The sequence below is a fragment of the Liolophura sinensis genome, chromosome 1, assembly GCF_032854445.1.
Source record: "Liolophura sinensis isolate JHLJ2023 chromosome 1, CUHK_Ljap_v2, whole genome shotgun sequence".
Classification (NCBI taxonomy): domain Eukaryota; kingdom Metazoa; phylum Mollusca; class Polyplacophora; order Chitonida; family Chitonidae; genus Liolophura; species Liolophura sinensis.
In genome coordinates, this window is record NC_088295.1 from 45,058,247 (window position 1) to 45,078,441 (window position 20,195).

The window sequence follows — 20,195 nt, forward strand, 5'->3', positions numbered from 1 at the left end:
TAAATTTATACAACATGTAGTTCAGATCTGTATTTATATTCTTCAATATGCATCATGCCTTTACTTGGAGGTGTAATGATATTCTGTCATGCTAGAAGCCATGCAAAACCACAATCCTGTAGCCTTAGACATAGTTGTTAACTGAGTTTTTGAAAAGATTTAAAACTTTAAACAAAAATTAACAATATATATATATATATATATATATATATAATTCACATGATCAAACAACAAGAATGAGATGTTTCATACTGTATAAATATCAATAATATGGCCATGCTACAAGATTTGGAATAAGCAAGCCATATAGATGAAACTAAAGCTTTCATCATATCAATACTCCCATGGTCTTTATAAAAAGTCATGGAACTTTGAAGCAAGGCAATAGGCATCCATTACTGAAATACACAAATATGCTTGGTACATAGTACATGTACAATGTATGCTTTGAAAACTTTCAAATTTGTAATTTTTTGGCGTTATAAATAAGACGGTTATTTTAAATACAATAACTAGACAGAAATAATTTTGGTTAATTAGTAAATAGTTAATATCCCCTTACAATCATGGCTGATAATCGTGTAAAACCATTTTACATTTAATACTACAATATCTTATTGTCATTGTGCATCACTGAAGTGGTATGGTAAGTTGTGTGCAGACCTGGTTAGCTAGTGGTTAAATATACACATTTACATGTTCTTTTTATTACAAGTGATTTCAACACACTGAGAATCCGCCAGTTAAAGTATAAAAGTACTGTAAATGAACCAAAGTTGCATTCATGACAGTCACATATTTGGCCAGATTCTAAGAATTCTACTGATCTTAGAAACGTCTTTTGAGGTTTGTTGGGTAGAGATTCTATATATATATATATATATATATATATATATATATATATATATATATATATATATATATATATATACATTACTCAGAAAATGTAAGTTTCAGTACAAAAAGCAACATTTTAAGATATTTATTTACCTCTAAAAAAATTTTGGCCAAATCTCAGGTCATTTACAGCATGCAATGTTTCTACCATTTCTGAAAGTAGTTATGTCCAACTTATTTAATACAAATTTCTCTTAACTCCTGTTCCAGCAATTCCCATTCCTCTCCTACAAAGCACAAGACCCCATACATCTTTGGGCATTCAAGCTTAGTACAAACATTTTCTACTACCGGTACATTGTGCACCACTACACCAATTTTCTATTTTCTTTATAACGCATCTCCCAAGTGGACCATGGACCCAAAGTAACTCAAATGATTGGTCTCAATTCCTTATGAGGCAGAAGCTTGCTGAGTATGAAGGTTCTTTCAAGAAACATGAAAACTTCCTCAGAGGAAGGATAAAACATGGAGCAAACAATAACTCTCGCACATGAATTATTTCAGAGGGGCATGTCTCAGGGTCACTTGAGCAGGAGCTTTTGTCCATTAGATTTCTCCACTGTTAGAGGGGAATAAAATTCTCATAAATAATTTACTTCTAAATAAATAGAAATTACTTCTATGCAGACAGAGGTACAGAAGTGTACTGTACATGTAATTTAAGAAATGAAAAACTGTCAAAAATGACACAGTATGGTTCTTCAGGTTTGCAATCTCACCATTATATATATATTTATACATAAACATATACTTTGTTCTTCAACTACGTCCTTTTCTGTAATGTGGTTTGAAGTAGTTTATTCATAACATATTGCTGTCACAAAAGGCTTAAGAAATTTAATAAAATATGATTTAAAAACAATGTTTTAATAATAAAAAAAAACAATAGGGCAATTATTCATGGGTACTGTAATCCTTCCTTTGAAACAACACCGCTCAGAATGAGTTTCAAAAAAAGGAACACCTGTAGTCTTGTAGAATTTCAGGGGTAAGCGTCTTTGCAAAGATTCCAAGTGTTTAACTCTTTTGGCAAAAGTATTTCTTCCCCTTTTTCCAGAATGTTTCTACTTGTTCAGATTAATTATTATCTGAAGTTCTTGCAACCTGGAATATCAGTGCTTGCTACTGATTTTAACTTCACACTGTCATAGAATTTATTACTACTGAATGTCCTTCATTTTTCATCCGCTGCAATAAATTATCTATTTGTTGCTTAACCTCACACTCAAGAATGATTCACTCACTTGTTGCACTAACAACAATATCACCCACATCCCTAATCACTTGTGGATACCTCTACATTTACAAGGAAAATATCAATGAATCTTTATTTTATCAAACTCAATTTCAATTATTTTTTTCAGCATCTGTATATCTATGATATTACACAAGTATATCAAAATAAGATACATAACAGCAATACACTATATGTTCCCAATCACCAGTGGAGGAATCTACATGTGGAAGGTTAATATCAAAATGACTTGTTATTTTCTTCTTCTCGATTAAATACCAGTCTATTACTTCACTGTAGTTTTGTGGATACGTGTGGAAGAGTGTTACGTTTATTGAATGCTCCAGATATATGAAAGCTTGAAATTACACTAAGGCAGCTGACAGAGCTCCAAACATGCATATTTTGCCAGGGGAAGTAATACCTTCTGTGGTGAACTCTTTGGTGTCTAGAGGTACAAATGGCAAGCACAAACACAAAACAATAAAAACACAAGTTAAACAAGAACAACAACCACCAGACAAATAATAACAGTAGAATAAAACAAAAATAAGACTTAAAGAACATCAAAATGTTCATTACTGCATGTATATGGAAGCCTATTGGCGTCACAGTGGAAAAAAATGATTAACAGGTAAAAAGTTAAAATTTCAGTCAACTTTTTTCTCAGATTCGTTCTTTCCTAGAGATCTGAACTTTATCTTATGTCAACATTTTTTACTTTCTTCTCATGAAATCTTGAGAGTCTGTCATACAGTTACCTCATTGCATGCAAGTCATGTGCATTCAAATGTTGATTCCCGGTCACAGAAATTTTATATTGTTGGCCTCAATATAGTCTTTCTAAATTCTGTTTGTTTTAGTAAAGACCTACTCACTGACATGACAACTCTATGTTTAATGTGTTAGAAAGATGGTGTTGTGTCTTGTGACCATACAAGACTATTCATCTACGTATCACATCAAGAAAAGTAAAACATAAGTAGAAATCTAGAATAATTTTTTTTTTACCAGCTTTTTTTTCAACAGTCACTCCCATAGGCTTCCATATGTGTATGCTAGAAATGTCACAGAAAAACGTATATACCAGTAATGCATTTATATTATGTTTTGTAACCATGCCATGTGTCAGCATAATCAAGGCGGCAAGTTTAGCTTTATGGGTGGAGGAAACCCAACAAAACAAACCTGGATTAAGTTTGTGGGTTCTATTCAAACTCATGACTTTATATTGGTTTAAAGATCTATGATAGATTACTGAGGTACTGGCAAATGTCTGAAACTAATATCATAGGCATGAAATATCGAGCTTCAAAAAGTATTACATTGTTTTGAAAATTCCCTCCAAAATACTACACATTTGAAATTCATTAAGGCAAAGTGGAATTGCTGCATTGATATTAAAGTAAACCTGAAGTCGTTGTCCACCATCCACCAAAATAACATCATTACATTCTCACACTACACATACACTATGTTCCCCTTTTATACTGATCATGTTACAATGGGGAATCCTGCACTCAAAGAAAGCAGCTGCTTATTATAATGTCAATATATGATTTGACTTCACTGTTTTTCTTTATATCTAAACAAATATGTATATGTTATTATTCAAACAAGTCACAAATTCTGCCATTTCTGCTACATAGCTACCATGACCTGATAATCTCCCATATGAAATATACAGGTTTTAAAGCAGTGGTCATGACTCAAAGGGGCATAACTCTGCTGACAATGTTACTATGAGCCTAATGTAGTGCAGTTCTGACATGGTGTGAGGAATTTGAATTTGAAAAGTCATCTACTTGTATTCCCTGTTGACCTATATGTATTGCTAGTTGTGACTTTTACCAAACAAAGTACAGTACTATTGGGTGTAAATCCAGCACTGGCTAAATATATGGACTTCTACATGTAATGTCGCAGATAACAGAATATGTAATTATAAAAAGCAGTCATATATCAAAACTGACTTGTGTCAGACATGTTAACATCTCAGTTTGTCATGTGTCCTCTTATATACATACAACAATGATGAATAATTTACAGGTTTAATAAACCTGTTTTTGCTCAAACATGACCAGCTAATAGAATTCCGGAAACGTACAGCTATTAACCAATGATTGCAAATGTCTAGTTTTTAAGCATGTCACACTACAGAAATCATGGAAACTTTTATTTTTCATTCTTCTGGGGACATTTACAATATATTAATTACTATGCCTTTTACTTTATGCACATTTTGGAGAATTTCCTAAAATTAGGGAGTTCCCAGCCCATTGGTCACCATTTTGTTTTGTATAGTGAATTTCTTCATACACTAAGCAATGTAATTACAGCTTTTTCTCTCAGACAAATGTTGGTCTTCGCAAACTTGTTTCACAAACAAAAACAAGAACAAGAAGGATTCTCTTGTCAACTCCTTCAAATTCCTTAAAAATTCTGGTAGTTAGATTCAGTAAATGAAGTGGACAAACATTTCCCCTACTGTTCATGAACACAGCAAGCTCAATAAGCTCTGACCACATTATAGGAAAGTGCTACAAACTAAGTGGTATGAATAAAGTGAGACAAAGAAGGTAAGATTTATTTTCCTCTAAAACTCTCAGCTTTTTTTCACCACAACATGACTGAAATGTTGCTGACTTGGCTTCAAAACATAATCATTTGTTATCGGCTTTTTAATTGTTGACAACAAGGGGTTCAAATGGATACAACGCACCCTTCAACATTTACAGATGCAGGCCTTCTACAATTTCTTATGTTATTTCACATGCTCTTCTGCATTATCCGCTGACCTACCGGATTTCCATTGACTCTCATGACATCAAGCACACCTGATATTGATCGCAATTCACTAACTTGACGTGCTGTTCACGTTTGTCTATTGACATAAGTCATACACTAAGGATAATAAATGGCATGACATTGCAATGACATGCATAACAATCTCTAACTGGTACAGATTTAAGTTACTCAAGAGGCTTCAGTTCAGGTGAAAGATAAACCAGACAATTTATTATAAGATTTGACACTAAAAGAGAAGAGAAAACCCTTTGAAGTCAGACGTTTTTTTATCAGTTTTTATCGCTCTCAAGTGCTTCCTAGTTTGCTCTGTGCTACTCAGCAATTTTAAGAGCTGTAAGCCACTAAAAGTTAGATTGCATTTGTACATGTTATGATCACCTAACTTATTTTACATTCTATTTTGATACACACATACCCTAACTGCTCAATATTTTCGCAATACGACAGACCAACTTTCAGTCAGATTTCTGCACCATTTTAATTTGATTTTGAAGACAAAACTACATTGGTTGGGATGGCCAATCTTCGGGCTTCACAAAAAAGCAAATCTGCTAATGAAAAAAGTACCATGAGAATAAATGGTGATTAAGAGATATTACATCTACACTCTTCTGCACAACAGTTTTGTTATTAAACACATCTGAAAATGTGTCAAATGTGAGTGCATGTTTTGAATCTAAGTCAGTGTTGAATAAATGACAAATGATACTGCTCTACAGGAATGCTTCCAGCTATTTCTCCTGTTTGCTTAGTTACTTAGAGACTTACAACAGTTACAGTCAGTAAGTAAGGGATGTGGATGTACCCATGACAACCGCATGCCTATTTTGGTAATAAGAATGTCACATAGAGCCAGTTTCTGTAACTTTGTGATCAATAAACAAAACTCGATCACACAAATCTTACATGTGCATAGTCTGGCAGCAACCTCCCACCATAATGCTGGCTGCCGTCGTATAAGTGAAATATTCTTGAGTACAGCTTAAAATAGCAATCAAATAAATAAATAAATGTACATAAACATACAGGACACACAACTTAGGAGAATATGACCCATTGATTCAAAAAGAAACAGCATTAAATTTGTCACGATGCACCAAGAAGAGTAGAAATCATGCAAATCAACATATAATAGTGACCAAAATGTCAAACCAAACTGGACAAATATTAAACAAATATTTACTGCAAGATACACATACAACACAAAAGGACACATGTACAACCATATAATTGGCAATACTTAATAACTGTGAAAACTACAAAGATTACTAACCAAATGACAAATAGAAAGTTAAACTTAAATATATTCATGTCTCAAACAGTGTTAAATTTCAGGTTAAATATAAATTGAATTAATCATAAAATTGGTGAAATATTCAATTAATAGTCTCATTGAACAAAAATATTTATGGACACTAACTCTATCACCGGACAGTTTCAACAGCAATTAACGCAACATGCAAGACCATCATGTGCATAGTACCTATACATTTTGGTGCACTTTTCTAAAAATCAAGTTGTGCCTATTTCACACAAACATGCACATTGACATTTGTGAACACAGTTAATGTGAGATTTCTGCTGTAGCAGGTGTAGGCTTACCTTTACTGTAGAGAACAGGTATATGATCTGTGGAAAGCTTGGAGTTACTCTTAACACCTATCAACAATGGACTTCCTCTCCTGAGAAACAGAGAACATAATCATGTCTGTTATTGTAAAATGAAAAGTTAATGTTAGCATCATTAATCAGTTCTCTATAAGTGCACTGAGTGTTGCAATTATCAAAAATATTAAATGTTTTTATACTGGTGCAATCTTTATTCTTATCATGCAATCTAATAAATTTCTTTGTCACTTTAGAACAAAAGACTTTCAAATTTTATAAACTTGTACTGGGTATATAGCCTAAGTCAAGGCAGAATTTTCATTGACTTCTAATTTAGTACTGGAGGTTAAGTTTTCTTGTCACAGTTGACATCAGTCCTTGACTTTAAAATGTTATGTCTTGGATGAATATAACAGACAGAAGACACCATCAGGCTTAAAAGCTTAAGAACTAAGTTGTGGTAGTTGTTACTGACACCCTAAAGCTTTGAGTTTGAATTTTGCTCTGTCTAGATCAATGGCTCCATGCCTTTTATACAGTTCCACATTTTTAATACTCTTCAGAGAGGAAATTCTCTAATGTGTATGACAATTATTCAACAAGTTTTGGTGCTAACAGTGCTAACACTGTAAGCTACGGATTCTGGTTCAACAATTCACAAGGGCTTCTACAAAATACATGTATACAACTTGTCCTTCATGCTCTGTAGGTTAGCCTTCCCTAAAAGCTCATAAGTCCACAGCTTACCCAGCTTTCAAGGAATGTAGGTCATTAAACTTTCTTCAACATTTTTCTTCAACATAAAAGTATGTGAAACTAAAATGTTCAAAATGTCAATGTAGAACACAATCGTAAGAAGGCATTAATTTTCATGTCACCACTTGAATGTTGGGTTTTCTTCTGAGGTGATGTGCCAGCATGTTTGCATGCGATGAGACTGCAGTGAAAGCATGTTACACATTTATGTAGGTTTTGTAAGGTTTGTTTTCACTGGCTGTATTCTGGGTTTTCTTGCCAAAGCCTGCAGAAGCCGCAAATGCAGTGAGGCAAAAGCCGAGCGCGGAGGTTGGCTACAGCATGCACATACCTGGCCACCACACACTCGCCCGGGAAATGGACACTTTTGAAGGCCAGGGCAAATGCTCCTTCCTGTGAAAAAAAAAAAAAAAACAAAGGAAGAAAACATGACGGCTGTAAACATTAGAGGACAAACAGCAAGAATCTCAAGTCAAAGTCTGGAGGCTGTATCACGCTCACCGCTGTCAACAAACACAGTCCTACACGATCTCCCTTACATCCCGTTCGTCCTACATTGCGATGCCATGGCGACAAGCCCTAGACCCAGGAGGACAGGAATCTGGCATTAGAGTGGCGATATTTTATTCCAGCCTGCTACTGGAGTCGGGTTAGAGTTTCTCTTTTGGCAGCGGACTGAAAAAACTCCACGTCGAAATGTTGTAAATCCTTTGTCAAACACATTTCGGGTTTGAGTTTTACCTGCGGCCCACCAGGAATTTGCATTGACCTGACAATGTGTGGTCTCCCAGGTCAGGTTAAATCAAGCTGAGGACAGCACCATTGGTAATTAGTCCCTGCAGAAATGCTCGGGAGGTCATGTCACATAAACTACCTGACCTCATGAGTTCCAGACAATTTAAGCCTCAAATGTCAACAGCAGAGGTAGCGAACCTTACATGTCAATTGTTCAGGACTGCCATGAATGAACTGATGATGTGTCCAAAACAAAGGACGCACATCATTCCATTTTAAGAAAAACTCATTTCGTATGTTTAAAAAGCATTTTATGAAAAGAAAAATGAAATACCAACATGAAGTACAGTAAGATGAAAGAAGTTTGGTTGAAATTTTAAGAATTTGTATGCATTTGAATTTAAATGCATTTGAAACATTATTTTCTGACCAGTCACCTGCATCATTAAGCTTTTGCCGAGTAACACACAAGGAATCCTGGATTTCCATTTAGAATGCATATACATGCAGACCTTTCAATGTATTAGCTGCATAGGCCTTGACCAACTATCTCAAGCCAAACTATGGATACATTGTCAATGGTACCCACTGGGTGCTAACAGGCCACTTTACAATCTGATGTTTTAAAAATATTTTACACTGTTGGAAACATTCTAATCAACCGATCAGTCACTTTCTAGGATTTTGTTTAATTACTTAAAAACTGCTTTAATAAAGGAAATATGAAAAAAAAATTAAAAACTTGAAAAACGCAGCAAGAATTTTGTTGAAATATCTGAAACAGCCCATAACTCGCGTTTGATCCATAATGTGCCAAGGTGGGGGAACAAGTTTCACACACCCCACCACCGCCCTTTCACCACCATGGAAAATTTGCCACGGGAAAGGGCTAATAGCTGGGCATCAAATCAATGGGTATGGGTGGCATAGTAAGATAGGCTCAGTAAATATAGGTGATTTGGTCTGACACAAGATGTTACAGATTTAAAATGGCCAGGTTCAGTGTGACAGCTTTCACAGCCCCCACAACATACCAGTGCATACATTTCATCATTCAGGAAAATCCACAAAATATTGATCAGTCATCATGTTCAATACCCAGCTGATCAATTTCAGCTGACTACTGTCAAAATAAAGTCTTAGCTAGATATACAGTGAACAGTTTTCTGACGTTTGAAATAAAATCAATTTTCACCACATGTTCAGTGACGTGTCAAAGACATAAGGCAAATAACATAAAATTTCGCACCAAAGACAAACGCATTTTATAGAGACAAATAAATGTCATCAAATATTTTTTATGGGGCTGAAACATTATTCCAGTAGAATATCATCCTACCTTCCCGACAAACCTCAAACTATATTAGATCAAAAGAATTCTAGAAATCAATGCCAATATGCAACTTAGTCACTGGTGATATTTATTTATTTATTTATTTGATTGGTGTTTTATGCCATACTCAAGAATATTTCATGGTTGGTAGAAAACTGGGCAAGAGCCTGGGGGAAACTCACGGCCATCCGCAGGTTGCTGACAGATCTTCCCACTTATGGGTCATTACGCTGCGCTAGCGCACTAACCAACTGAGCCATGGAAGGCCCCTGGTGATATTTAAGGTTGTTTACATTTGTACACAATGTATATGTATACCAATGTAGAACTCTTGAAATCAAAGCCAAATGTACAGCTTAGTCACCAACCATATTTTAGGGTGGTTACCCATATTACCTGTTGTACAAATTTACCTACATATCTATAAATGTATGCCCCTCCATAAATGTAGCTTTTCCTTTTTTTGCTGCAGGTACTGCTACATCAAAGACAGATTACAACCAACACAAAGACCTACCAGTTGCTGGACTGTCATTTCCACCGTTTCTCGGAATGAAATCCCTTGTTCTTTGTGGGTGTCATACAAGTGCTTCACCAGTTTGGCAATAACTTCAGTGTCTGTTTCTGACTCAAACTCCATTCCTTTGTTCATCTGAAGACAAAAGTTGGTTGATAACCTTTGATATTCTAAACATTTATCCTTTCTTGCAATTCAAAGAGTTATGTTACATGATCTCTCAAAACCAGTCGATCTCTCAAGATGATAAAGGAATGAATACTTCAGGCTGAATGCCACACTGGTAATGTTTCAGCCATATCAAAGATGAGACTCATGGTGATGAAAAAAAGACATGATGACAGAAGATATATATGCACTTTAATTTAAGCTACAATAATGTAAATAGATACCAAAAGGAATACATAATTTGCAAGACATAAGAATGAATATCTATTTCATGTATTCGACTGGTGTTTTACTTATATTTCACTTATGTGACTTCGGCCAGCATTATCATGGGGGGAATCCTAAACGAATGGGTACATTTATTATAATTCAACAGAAATGTCAATCTGACTTACCAGAAAAGATTTGATATCCTTGTAGTTTGTAATGATCCCATTGTGAATAACCACAAATTCTACAAAAATAAATGTACACTTTTTTCTTAAAACATCTGTCAACACCTTGGGCATAGCATCTTAGTCTCCATACATGATGAACACAACACAGATAGGATTTACTGGATAAAATTAGTTCACATAGTTAAAGCCTCATATCCCTAGTTTTCTCACATCACAACTTTGGAAACAGCAGCTTTCAATAAGATATAAGGCACCTTTTAAAACTGATTTTAGAGAGAAAAATAGACCGTTTGGGTTGATCAATTTCAGAGCTTCACAAAAAGTTTCCTTCATCTTCACAGAATAATGTCCCTAAAGGATACTTGAAACAACATATTGCAAACATTTGAAATGTTAAAGAGTTACAATATGAACCAGTACATATCACAAGAAACATATCAAAAGACGCAGTCAATGTGTCGCTCAAGAGGGTTTTTTTTATCTTTTTTTTTTTTTACCAAGTCTGGGTTACACTGCTTGATAAAAATTCCTAGTGTGCACTACACAACATTATATTTTTCAGAGCAATGCTTTTCATTACAAGGTGATGAAATTTCACTTTCTTTAAGTTTCTTCATGATATCCAGCAAAAAGAATATATAGTACTGTATTCATAAATATGCCAGTCTATAGGCCTGGGATACTCTCAAACTCATTATACTGTTTATTAAAATATATGTCTCTGATATGAATTATATGTTATGCTGTCTTTTTTCACTTTTTTCTCAACACTACAGGTACGCAATGTGCTTAAAACTAGTTCCCCATTTCAGGAGCCTACAAATGAAGCTCTGAAAAGAACAAGATAGCCAGACAAGCACTGAAGGCAGGAGTCAGAAGTAATTTTAAGCTTTTTTTTTCTTTAAGCTATATATAAGCTATCTTTAAGCTATATAAAACTGTAATTTATTCTGTATGTGAATTAGTTTCATATGACACTGCCTGCAGCACAACCTGACATCTTGTAACCTTACTATCATACCCATAAACTAAAACCATTAAGAACTGTATCTGTCCTAAAATTTGGCCCCAAAAAAGTCTAATGAAGGTAAAAAAAAAAAAACACTTTCTGAGCTGGAACTTACATTTTTCCAGTAGAATATCTGCCAACTTTCCAAACAAACTTTAAAATACCTTTCAAAGATCAACAGAGCTCTCAGAATCAGGCAATTAAGTGAATAAATTTCTAGTTATGAAGAAAATCATTAGTATTACATTAGTATTTCCTTAAATGAAAAAAACAAAAGGAAAAGAAGTGAAAAAGGCTGCAGCAAGGCCAAAGTGAAAACTGACCTACCTAATCATATTAAAGACTTGCCTGCCAAATGCTCTTGGCAATCATACCAAAACTGAATGTACGATATTTCTCAAATATCATAAAATTTAATAAAAATAATGCTCTTGCAAATCACACCAACAGTGAATGTATCAGATATCTTAAAAATCATAAAATTTATAGTTTTATTTTTGCTATGTGGATAGATGAGTTTGAAAGTGCTGGAAGATTTTTTATTACTCAACCCATGATATCAACTAACCTTTCTGAGCTACAACAGGGCAGGCTACAAACCAATTCTACATCAATTTAACCTACTGTTTGCATTTTAGCATCGGCACACAAATTTCAAAGCTGATTAAGTCGGAAATTATTTGTTTTAGGCCATATGCAAACAGGCAGAAAATCCAATAATGTACAGATGGTTTAAATATCAAGTTTACTCACTGCACAAAACAAACTTAATCTTAGCCATCAGGAGTGAATTTTGGAATTTAAATTAGACTTTGAACAGGTACATGACACATGGCCACATGCAGCTTAAAATACATGTGGATCTTCAAACAAAAAGGTATTAATGTATGTTCATTAACCCAAGATAAGGTAAAGAGATATTATGTATTTGCGGATATGACGAACTATTTAAGGACCAAGACAGTGAAAAACATACCACTAGATGACCCAGACAGCCTTAATCAGGCAATACACCCACAGAAATGTAACATTCAAAAAGTTCACCCACAAAATGATTGTACGAATGTCACAGGGTGAGGAAGTGTAAAAATAGACTTGTCCATGCAAAAGAGAAAAAAAAGTGTCTGCATTTTTTTTACGGGCCCAGAACAAAAACTGGAACAGGAGCGGTCTGATCTTATTTACATCCATGCATATGATGCTATAAGTGACTGTTTCTGTTTTGGGAGATAATGTTTTTTAAAAATGACCTCTAAATACATGAAGCAGACACACGTTAATTTTTATTGGTGCAGCCCTATTTTTGGTTTGGTTCTTTGCGACTTAATGTTGCTGTCGTCATGACTTCAGCACGACAGCCTCCCCTTGCCACACTTGCTATGCAGAAGGCCAGTCTCAATGTAGACATATTTTCAGTGCTACCTCAATGTAACCCATGAAATAATCAGACATGATATCCCGCTCAGTTACAGCATATTGCAGCCTAGCTACAAGTAGTTAGCCTATCTAGTGTTGAGGCCCCAAGATGTACCCTCTCTCTAATCTTAGGAACGATCTAGTTGAAACTAGCATGAACTCATGACTACCACGTATACATACTATAAGCAGTAGGATTATACGATTATATTTGTTCATTTGACTGTTGCTCACATACTCAAGAATTTTTCACTTATAATATGGGGGTAAGTTTTATGGATGGGGGTAACCAGAGTGCCTGGAGGAAAAAACCACTGGATTTTGGCATGTCACTAATGAGGTTTTCCCCACGTGATGAACAGATGTGCACACCATAAGGGTGGAACACAAGTGGCCTTCAGTGAAAGTGTAGGACTATAGTTCACTTTTCTCCTACAGAGGCACAGTAATAAGTAGCAAAACGACAGTGATTTATTCACATAATTTTTAAACATCATATCCCACCCAAGAGTCTTTTACATTACAAGGGCAGTTACTGTAAATGGCCTACAATATCGGCCAAAAAAGTTAATATTAAATATAAGTTAAGTTAAATATTACTTTTGGTGCTTAAACTTACACTTCTCCAGTATGGTACCATCCTGCATTGCAAACAAACCTCAAAACTCTGAGAATCAGGCAAAGTGCACAACTTAGTCATGGGCAAATCTTTAGGTCATTTACTGTAAGTCTATGTATGAGTTGAGGTTACAAGAAAAAAAGAGCCGGTAACAAAAAAAGCCATGCTAGAGAGCTGTATCTGAAACGGAGATTAACGTTTTGGGATGCCAGGTCACTGCACAGTATGACAAACAGGATCTTACATGTGAATTGTAGGATAAAAACAAACAAACAAACAAACAATAATACATATGGGTAGCAGGGAGGAGGTGACATACCTGACAGAGGATCTGATCTCTGTGGATGGCTGTTACGTGGACTGGGCTCCCCGTGGGTGGCCCAGCGAGTGTGAGCAATACCAACGTGGAAATGGAATTGCTGGTCCAATTTCATCTCCTTCTGAGCTATAAAATAGAGGAATTTTATAATTCAAATTGCAGGTAAAACTTTTCAGGTTCAGAAGAATGATAAGAAGCAAATTCAGCAAATGTATACCTTCAGCTAAATAAGTGAAGCATGCTGCTTTTTTAACTTCACTTGAGGGCCAACAATAGTACACTTTATCAAATTAGCTCTCATTGCCAACATTCGAGGTGACAGGCAGATCTTCTTTTTTGGAATCTAAATTGTACTACAGACAGTATTTTTTGGCTGTAGAATGAATTCCACGAAATTAACTGAGACACCTAATCATTGGTATCACCAAATTATTACCCCTTCTATTGGATTTGTCACACCGCTTCAAAGTGCACATGAAACACTGTAGCTTGAGAACACACACAAACACACATTTACATTTCATTGCTTTAACATTTAAGGATTTTTCATGGACATGTTAAAGACTACATGAACTTCATTCACATGGTGATATGGAATATTTATATAGTGGTCAAAACTTAAAAAAAATAAACTCAAAGGAAACCAGTCTTGGCGCAAATTTTGCTCAACTATGCATCTAAAACCACTGTATTGCAATGCAACTCAAACAAGATCCCACTCCATTTTTTAATAAAAAATAAAGAACGTACCTTCTATTTCTTCTCTCAAAGCCTGAACCTTGCCCTTTTTCTTGATGAGTTTCATTGGTCTTGGGCCATCCCCAATGTCTCCACAGTCGTCTATAGCAATGCCTGAAGAGCCATCATTAACACTACTATTACTTGCATTAAAACATCCCCGTCCAGACAACTTTTACGCTGAAGTACAAGACCATGTAGCACACAAAACCAGACTAGTGCTCTCCACTTTCCAGGTAATTATTTTCTATATGAAAGCCATATAAATAATCATGGGAAATTGTTGGCTCTCTTCCAAATGGCTAACAACAATATGTTGTATCGATAGCAGACCTGAGAACTTCGATCAGAACAAGCACAAAAGAAAAGGAATAAGGCAAATGAAACTGTCCACCTAATCTGGTAATTCTGAGAACTTGCATGTACATGCCATAACCTGCTCATTTGCATAACGATCACCATGGTAATGGCTGATTAATCCTTTATGACAGTACCAGGACGCTCTTCAATACCAGCTTCCAGCCACCTGTTGACGGTCGTGGGTCCCCTCCCCTCTAACCCTAATGCTGGCTGCTGTTGTATAAGGGAAATATTCTTGAGTATGGCGTAACACACAAATCAAATAAATAAATAAATCAATACCGGCTGTCACATCAGTTATCTGTTATGAGTGCTGTGACTGATCAACACTGCAAACTGGAATAATCTGATCTCACACAAACACCTTTTAATATATTCACAATACATACTCTAATTCCTCAACCGTTTCACATATGAAATTGCAACTTTTAGTGCAATTTATGCACACAAAACAAAACTACATCGGTTGGATTGGCCAGTTTCAGGTTACACAAAAAGTATAATTTCATCAATCAACACAGAATAATACCTTAAGAATATGATTGAATAAACAGCCCGTAAACATGCAAAAAGCCTGAAGAATTACAGTTCACTGCAAGGTTATGCTGCAAGACAGGCAATTTCAATACTGCCCTCTTTCTGAAAACATCACAGCTACACATAGCTGCTAATATAATTTTCGAAGCATACTGTTGTGAATTTGATTTTTTTTTTTTTTTTTGATTGGTGTTTTACGCCGTACTCAAGAATATTTCACTTATACGACGGCGGCCAGCATTATGGTGGGTGGAAACCGGGCAGAGCCCGGCGGAAACCCACGACCATCCGCAGGTTGCTGGCAGACCTTCCCACGTACGTTGTGAATTTGAGATCAGCAGTAGAAAAGTAACATTGTGTCTGCATCTGTAGATGTGCATGTAGAAATTATACATGGCTCATATTTTCAATGAAAAGAAATGTGTTTTCTATTTCCAGGTACTGTTGTTACCTCGCATCACATAAATACCATCAAAGGAAAAGCAGGACTATAATGCCAAGATTATATAACATCTACACGTCCAAGAATAGTACGTACATATGCAAATGATATTCCTGATGTCTTGTCGTGTTCACATCAAAGAAAACATATGGCATGGATGGAAACACTTCAACGAAGCATGGTAAAGCTTTTGATGTCTACGTTCACCAAACCATGGGTAATATTACAGCTGTGTGGCCGAGAACAAAAACATGTTACCTCTGGACTTCTGGTCTGATTTTAACAACACGGCTACATGTGCACAATGTATGTTTTGCACAGCTGCCATGTAGTACGCGTAGGAAGTGTTACACTTTTGTGCATCACAATGTTCTTCACAGCTTTGGTGCACAATGTCTGCTCTACACAGCTTTGGGGCGCAATGTCTGCTCTACACAGCTGTGGGGCACAATCCCTGCTCTACACAGCTTTGATGCTCAATGTCTGCTCTACACAGCTTTGGTGCGCAATGTCTGCTCTACACAGCTTTGGGGCGCAATGTCTGCTCTACACAGCTGTGGGGCACAATGTCTGCTCTACACAGCTTTGGTGCGCAATGTCTGCTCTACACAGCTGTGGGGCGCAATGTCTGCTCTACACAGCTGTGGGGCACAATGTCTGCTCTACACGGCTGTCGGGGCACAATGTCTGCTCTACACAGCTGTGGGGCACAATGCTCTACACAGCTTTGGTGCACAATGTCTGCTCTACACAGCTGTGGGGTGCAATGTCTGCTCTACACAGCTGTGGGGCACAATGTCTGCTCTACACAGCTTTGATGTGCAATGTCTGCTCTACACAGCTTTGATGTGCAACGTCTGCTCTACATAGCTGTGGGACACAATGTCTGTTCTACACAGCTCAGAGGCACAATGTCCATTTCACATAGCTGTGGCGTACAATGTACATTGTACACAGCTGTAGGGCATGCCTGCTCTACTCAGCTGTTTGGTGTACATTATGTCTACTTTTACTCAGCTGTTGGTGAGCAATGTCTTACATGGTGTTTTATATACCTGTGGGGCTTAATCACAGCTGTGAGGCATAATGGCCATTATACACAGTTGGGCATCACAATATCCCTTCTTCACAGCTGTGAGGCATAATGGCCATTATACATAGTTGGGCATCACAGTATCCCTTCTTCACAGGTGTGAGGCACAATGGCCACTATACACAGTTGGGCATCACAATATCCCTTCTTCACAGGTGTGAGGCACAATGACCATTATACACAGTTGGGCATCACAACATCCCTTCTTCACAGCTGTGGGGCATAATGGCCATACATGGTTGGGCTTCACAATATCCCTTCTTCACAGCTGTGAAGCACAGTGGACATTATACACAGTTGGGCATCACAATATCCATTCTAAACAGCTGTGAGGCACAATGGCCATTATTCACAGTTGGGCATCACAATATCCCTTCTTCAAAGGTGTGAAGCACAATGGCCATTATACACAGTTGGGCATCACAATATCCATTCTAAACAGCTGTGAGGCACAATGGCCATTATACACAGTTGGGCATCACAATATCCCTTCTTCAAAGGTGTGAGGCATAATGGCCATTATACACAGTTGGGCATCACAATATCCCTTCTTCACATGTGTGGAGCACAACGGCCATTATACACAGTTGGGCATCACAACGTCCATTCTAAACAGCTGTGAGGCACAATGGCCATTATACACAGTTGGGCATCACAACATCCATTCTAAACAGCTGTGGCACACAAGGTTTCTTCTACACAGCTGTTGGTGTACAATGTCTGCTCTACTCAGCAACAGCTGAGTATGCATTGAAATACAGTGTAACGAGATCTTGTAACGTAAATATGATACTGGATTAAGCATGTACCTAGAAACACAGTGACTTGGCTCTTGTCCAATGCCCGCCTACCATAACTACATTTTGTGTTTCATAAAAATATAATTTATGAACACTTCACTTTAACAAAATCGGCCAAGTGTATGGGTAAAGAAGACTTTGGCCCACTCTGTAGAAACCCATGGCATATCGATGAGTTAGTGTTGAATATATTTTCTAAAAAAGTTGTTGCAATTTTTATACATGCTGAGTTTGAATGCACGACCTCAAATTCTATTGAACTGGAGCAAGGACAAAGTACATGTGTACCAAAAGATACATTGTCAGACACAATGTCAGACTGCCTAATAGTCCGACGGCACCTTGCTTCATAAACTTTTATGGCAGTCATAGAATGATTTCACAACATAATCAACTTACATGCAGCAATATAAACAATAACCAATGAACAATAAAGCAATAACATTGATCTAGACCAGCTACATTTACACCTATTAACATGTACTGAACGTACCTGTATTTCACCTGTATTTATGCATTTAGGAAGTACTACAATCAGGATTAAGGTCACAAGGAATCAGACAATTTGTATGAAATCAATAGAAATGCTAAATCCCACAGCAGGATAATGTATTTATTTATTTATTTGATTGGTGTTTTACGCCGTACTCAAGAATATTTCACTTATACGACGGCAGCCAGTATTATGGTGGGTGGAAACCGGGCAGAGCCCGAGGGAAACCCACGACCATCCACAGGCAGGATAAAGTAAAAATAAACTACTGAAAACTCTGTGTGGTATTTCTTAGACTGTACAGACAAATGTTTCAAAAGTCACTCAACTTCCTGTAAAATCTCATCCTTAAATGGCCCTCTGGCTCCATAGCAACTTGTAAACTTGTATATGGGACAGCTAGTGAATGCATCATAAATAAAATCTTATCACTTAGCATTCGTACTAGACAAACATCTTACATTGACAATGAGAGATGATTTACAATATTTGTCACTTACTGGCAAACACCACCGATATTTCTCAAATAAGAAACATTTTTAGGACACATACCATTAATCTGAAAATGTACTCATTAATTACCAGTGCCCAGCCAAAACTTCCCAAATATAGAGGTATATCAATCCTTTTAAACTACTAGTGACATAAATATACAAAATTATTTTATTATAAGACTCCTTGTCCCCACCACCACAAAACAAAGAGTAGTATGTATTTAGCCAAATTTTTTTTCTAAAGACAGAGTTAAATCAGACAATCCAAAACCTGTATTTTCCATTTATTATTTTCTTCCTTCTCAAACTGAGAGTGTAAGTTTAATGAACTTTTCTCTTAAGTACCCTATTTCTTCAATTTTGGGGATACGTGGTCTGCTCTTTTTAGCTCTGGGAGAGAAATATAATATCGGTGCCAAAAATGAGGAGAATTAGGGTATTAAAGCAAAGGTATGTGAGAGAGCTTTTTCTAAAGACAGAGCTACATGTAAATAAGACAAGCCAAACTCATATTTTCCATTTATTATTTCCTTCCTTGTCATGTGAGACATGCTTTATGATTCAAAGTAGCTGCATACATACATACATGCATGTGCATAAGGTGTGTATAACCAGAATTCTTCAACCAACAATATACATGCACGAGAAGTCCACTTCTCATGCCATATAATGTTCACCTCTTAAAAAGCAACTAATCTTCTACTCTTTTGAATTTCACAAACTGTCAATTGCACATGCTGAATTTTAAGAAATTTATGTTGAGTACACAAATATTTTATAGAGTCAATGTATCATTCCTAACAGTCCACAGAATTGCACACAGAGAACAAAGAACACTTCCGAAGTTTCAGACTTACCGGCAGAATCATATCCTCTGTACTCTAGTCTTTTCAGACCATTGAGCAGGATTTCCAGAATTTCCTGCCGTGTGGCCGGTACCAAATAATTCAGGTAGACAAATATACCTGCAAAACCAAAACACAGAAACATTAATGAAATGGATGAAGATGAAGATAAAAAAAAAAAAAAGAATATATTACATTGCATTCTTCAGGTTCATGTGTACTAATTATGTACTTATGTAGCTACATTATAATGCTGTATGCTAGAAATGGATCAATTGTGAAGCATCATTTTATGAAATAACATATCATTAAAACAGAAATTTTTTTATTGAGGCACATGACTGGTTCAGTCATTTTCTTCATGCAGGGTATACCCAATTTACTTGATAAATAAACTTGGTTGCCATTATTTATTTATTTATTTATTTGATTGGTGTTTTACACTGTACTCAAGAATATTTCACTTCTACGACGGCGGCCAGCATTATGGTGGGAAGAAACCGGGCAGAGCCCGGGAAAAACCCACAGCCACCGCAGGTTGCTGGCAGACTTTCCCACGTATGGCCAGAGAGG

At 36.3% G+C, this 20,195-nt stretch overlaps 1 protein-coding gene across 4 annotated transcripts in view; it reads right to left on the reverse strand.

Moving 5' to 3' along the window:
• LOC135466419 (glutamine--fructose-6-phosphate aminotransferase [isomerizing] 1-like) overlaps positions 1-20,195 on the reverse strand; it is a 37,406-nt gene that overhangs the window by 12,229 nt on the left and 4,982 nt on the right. For 2 of the 4 annotated variants that reach the window (XM_064743884.1, XM_064743875.1), the window contains exons 2-9: positions 19,635-19,742; positions 14,571-14,672; positions 13,821-13,946; positions 10,455-10,513; positions 9,892-10,026; positions 7,638-7,699; positions 6,545-6,624; positions 2,559-2,582 (exon numbers count right to left, since the gene is read on the reverse strand). In XM_064743884.1, coding sequence (XP_064599954.1) covers positions 2,559-2,582; positions 6,545-6,624; positions 7,638-7,699; positions 9,892-10,026; positions 10,455-10,513; positions 13,821-13,946; positions 14,571-14,672; positions 19,635-19,742 — 696 coding nt within the window. Of the gene's footprint in view, positions 1-2,558; positions 2,583-6,544; positions 6,625-7,637; positions 7,700-9,891; positions 10,027-10,454; positions 10,514-13,820; positions 13,947-14,570; positions 14,673-15,993; positions 16,236-19,634; positions 19,743-20,195 lie in introns of those variants that run through there. The other 2 variants (XM_064743902.1, XM_064743893.1) reach the window with 2 other exon arrangements.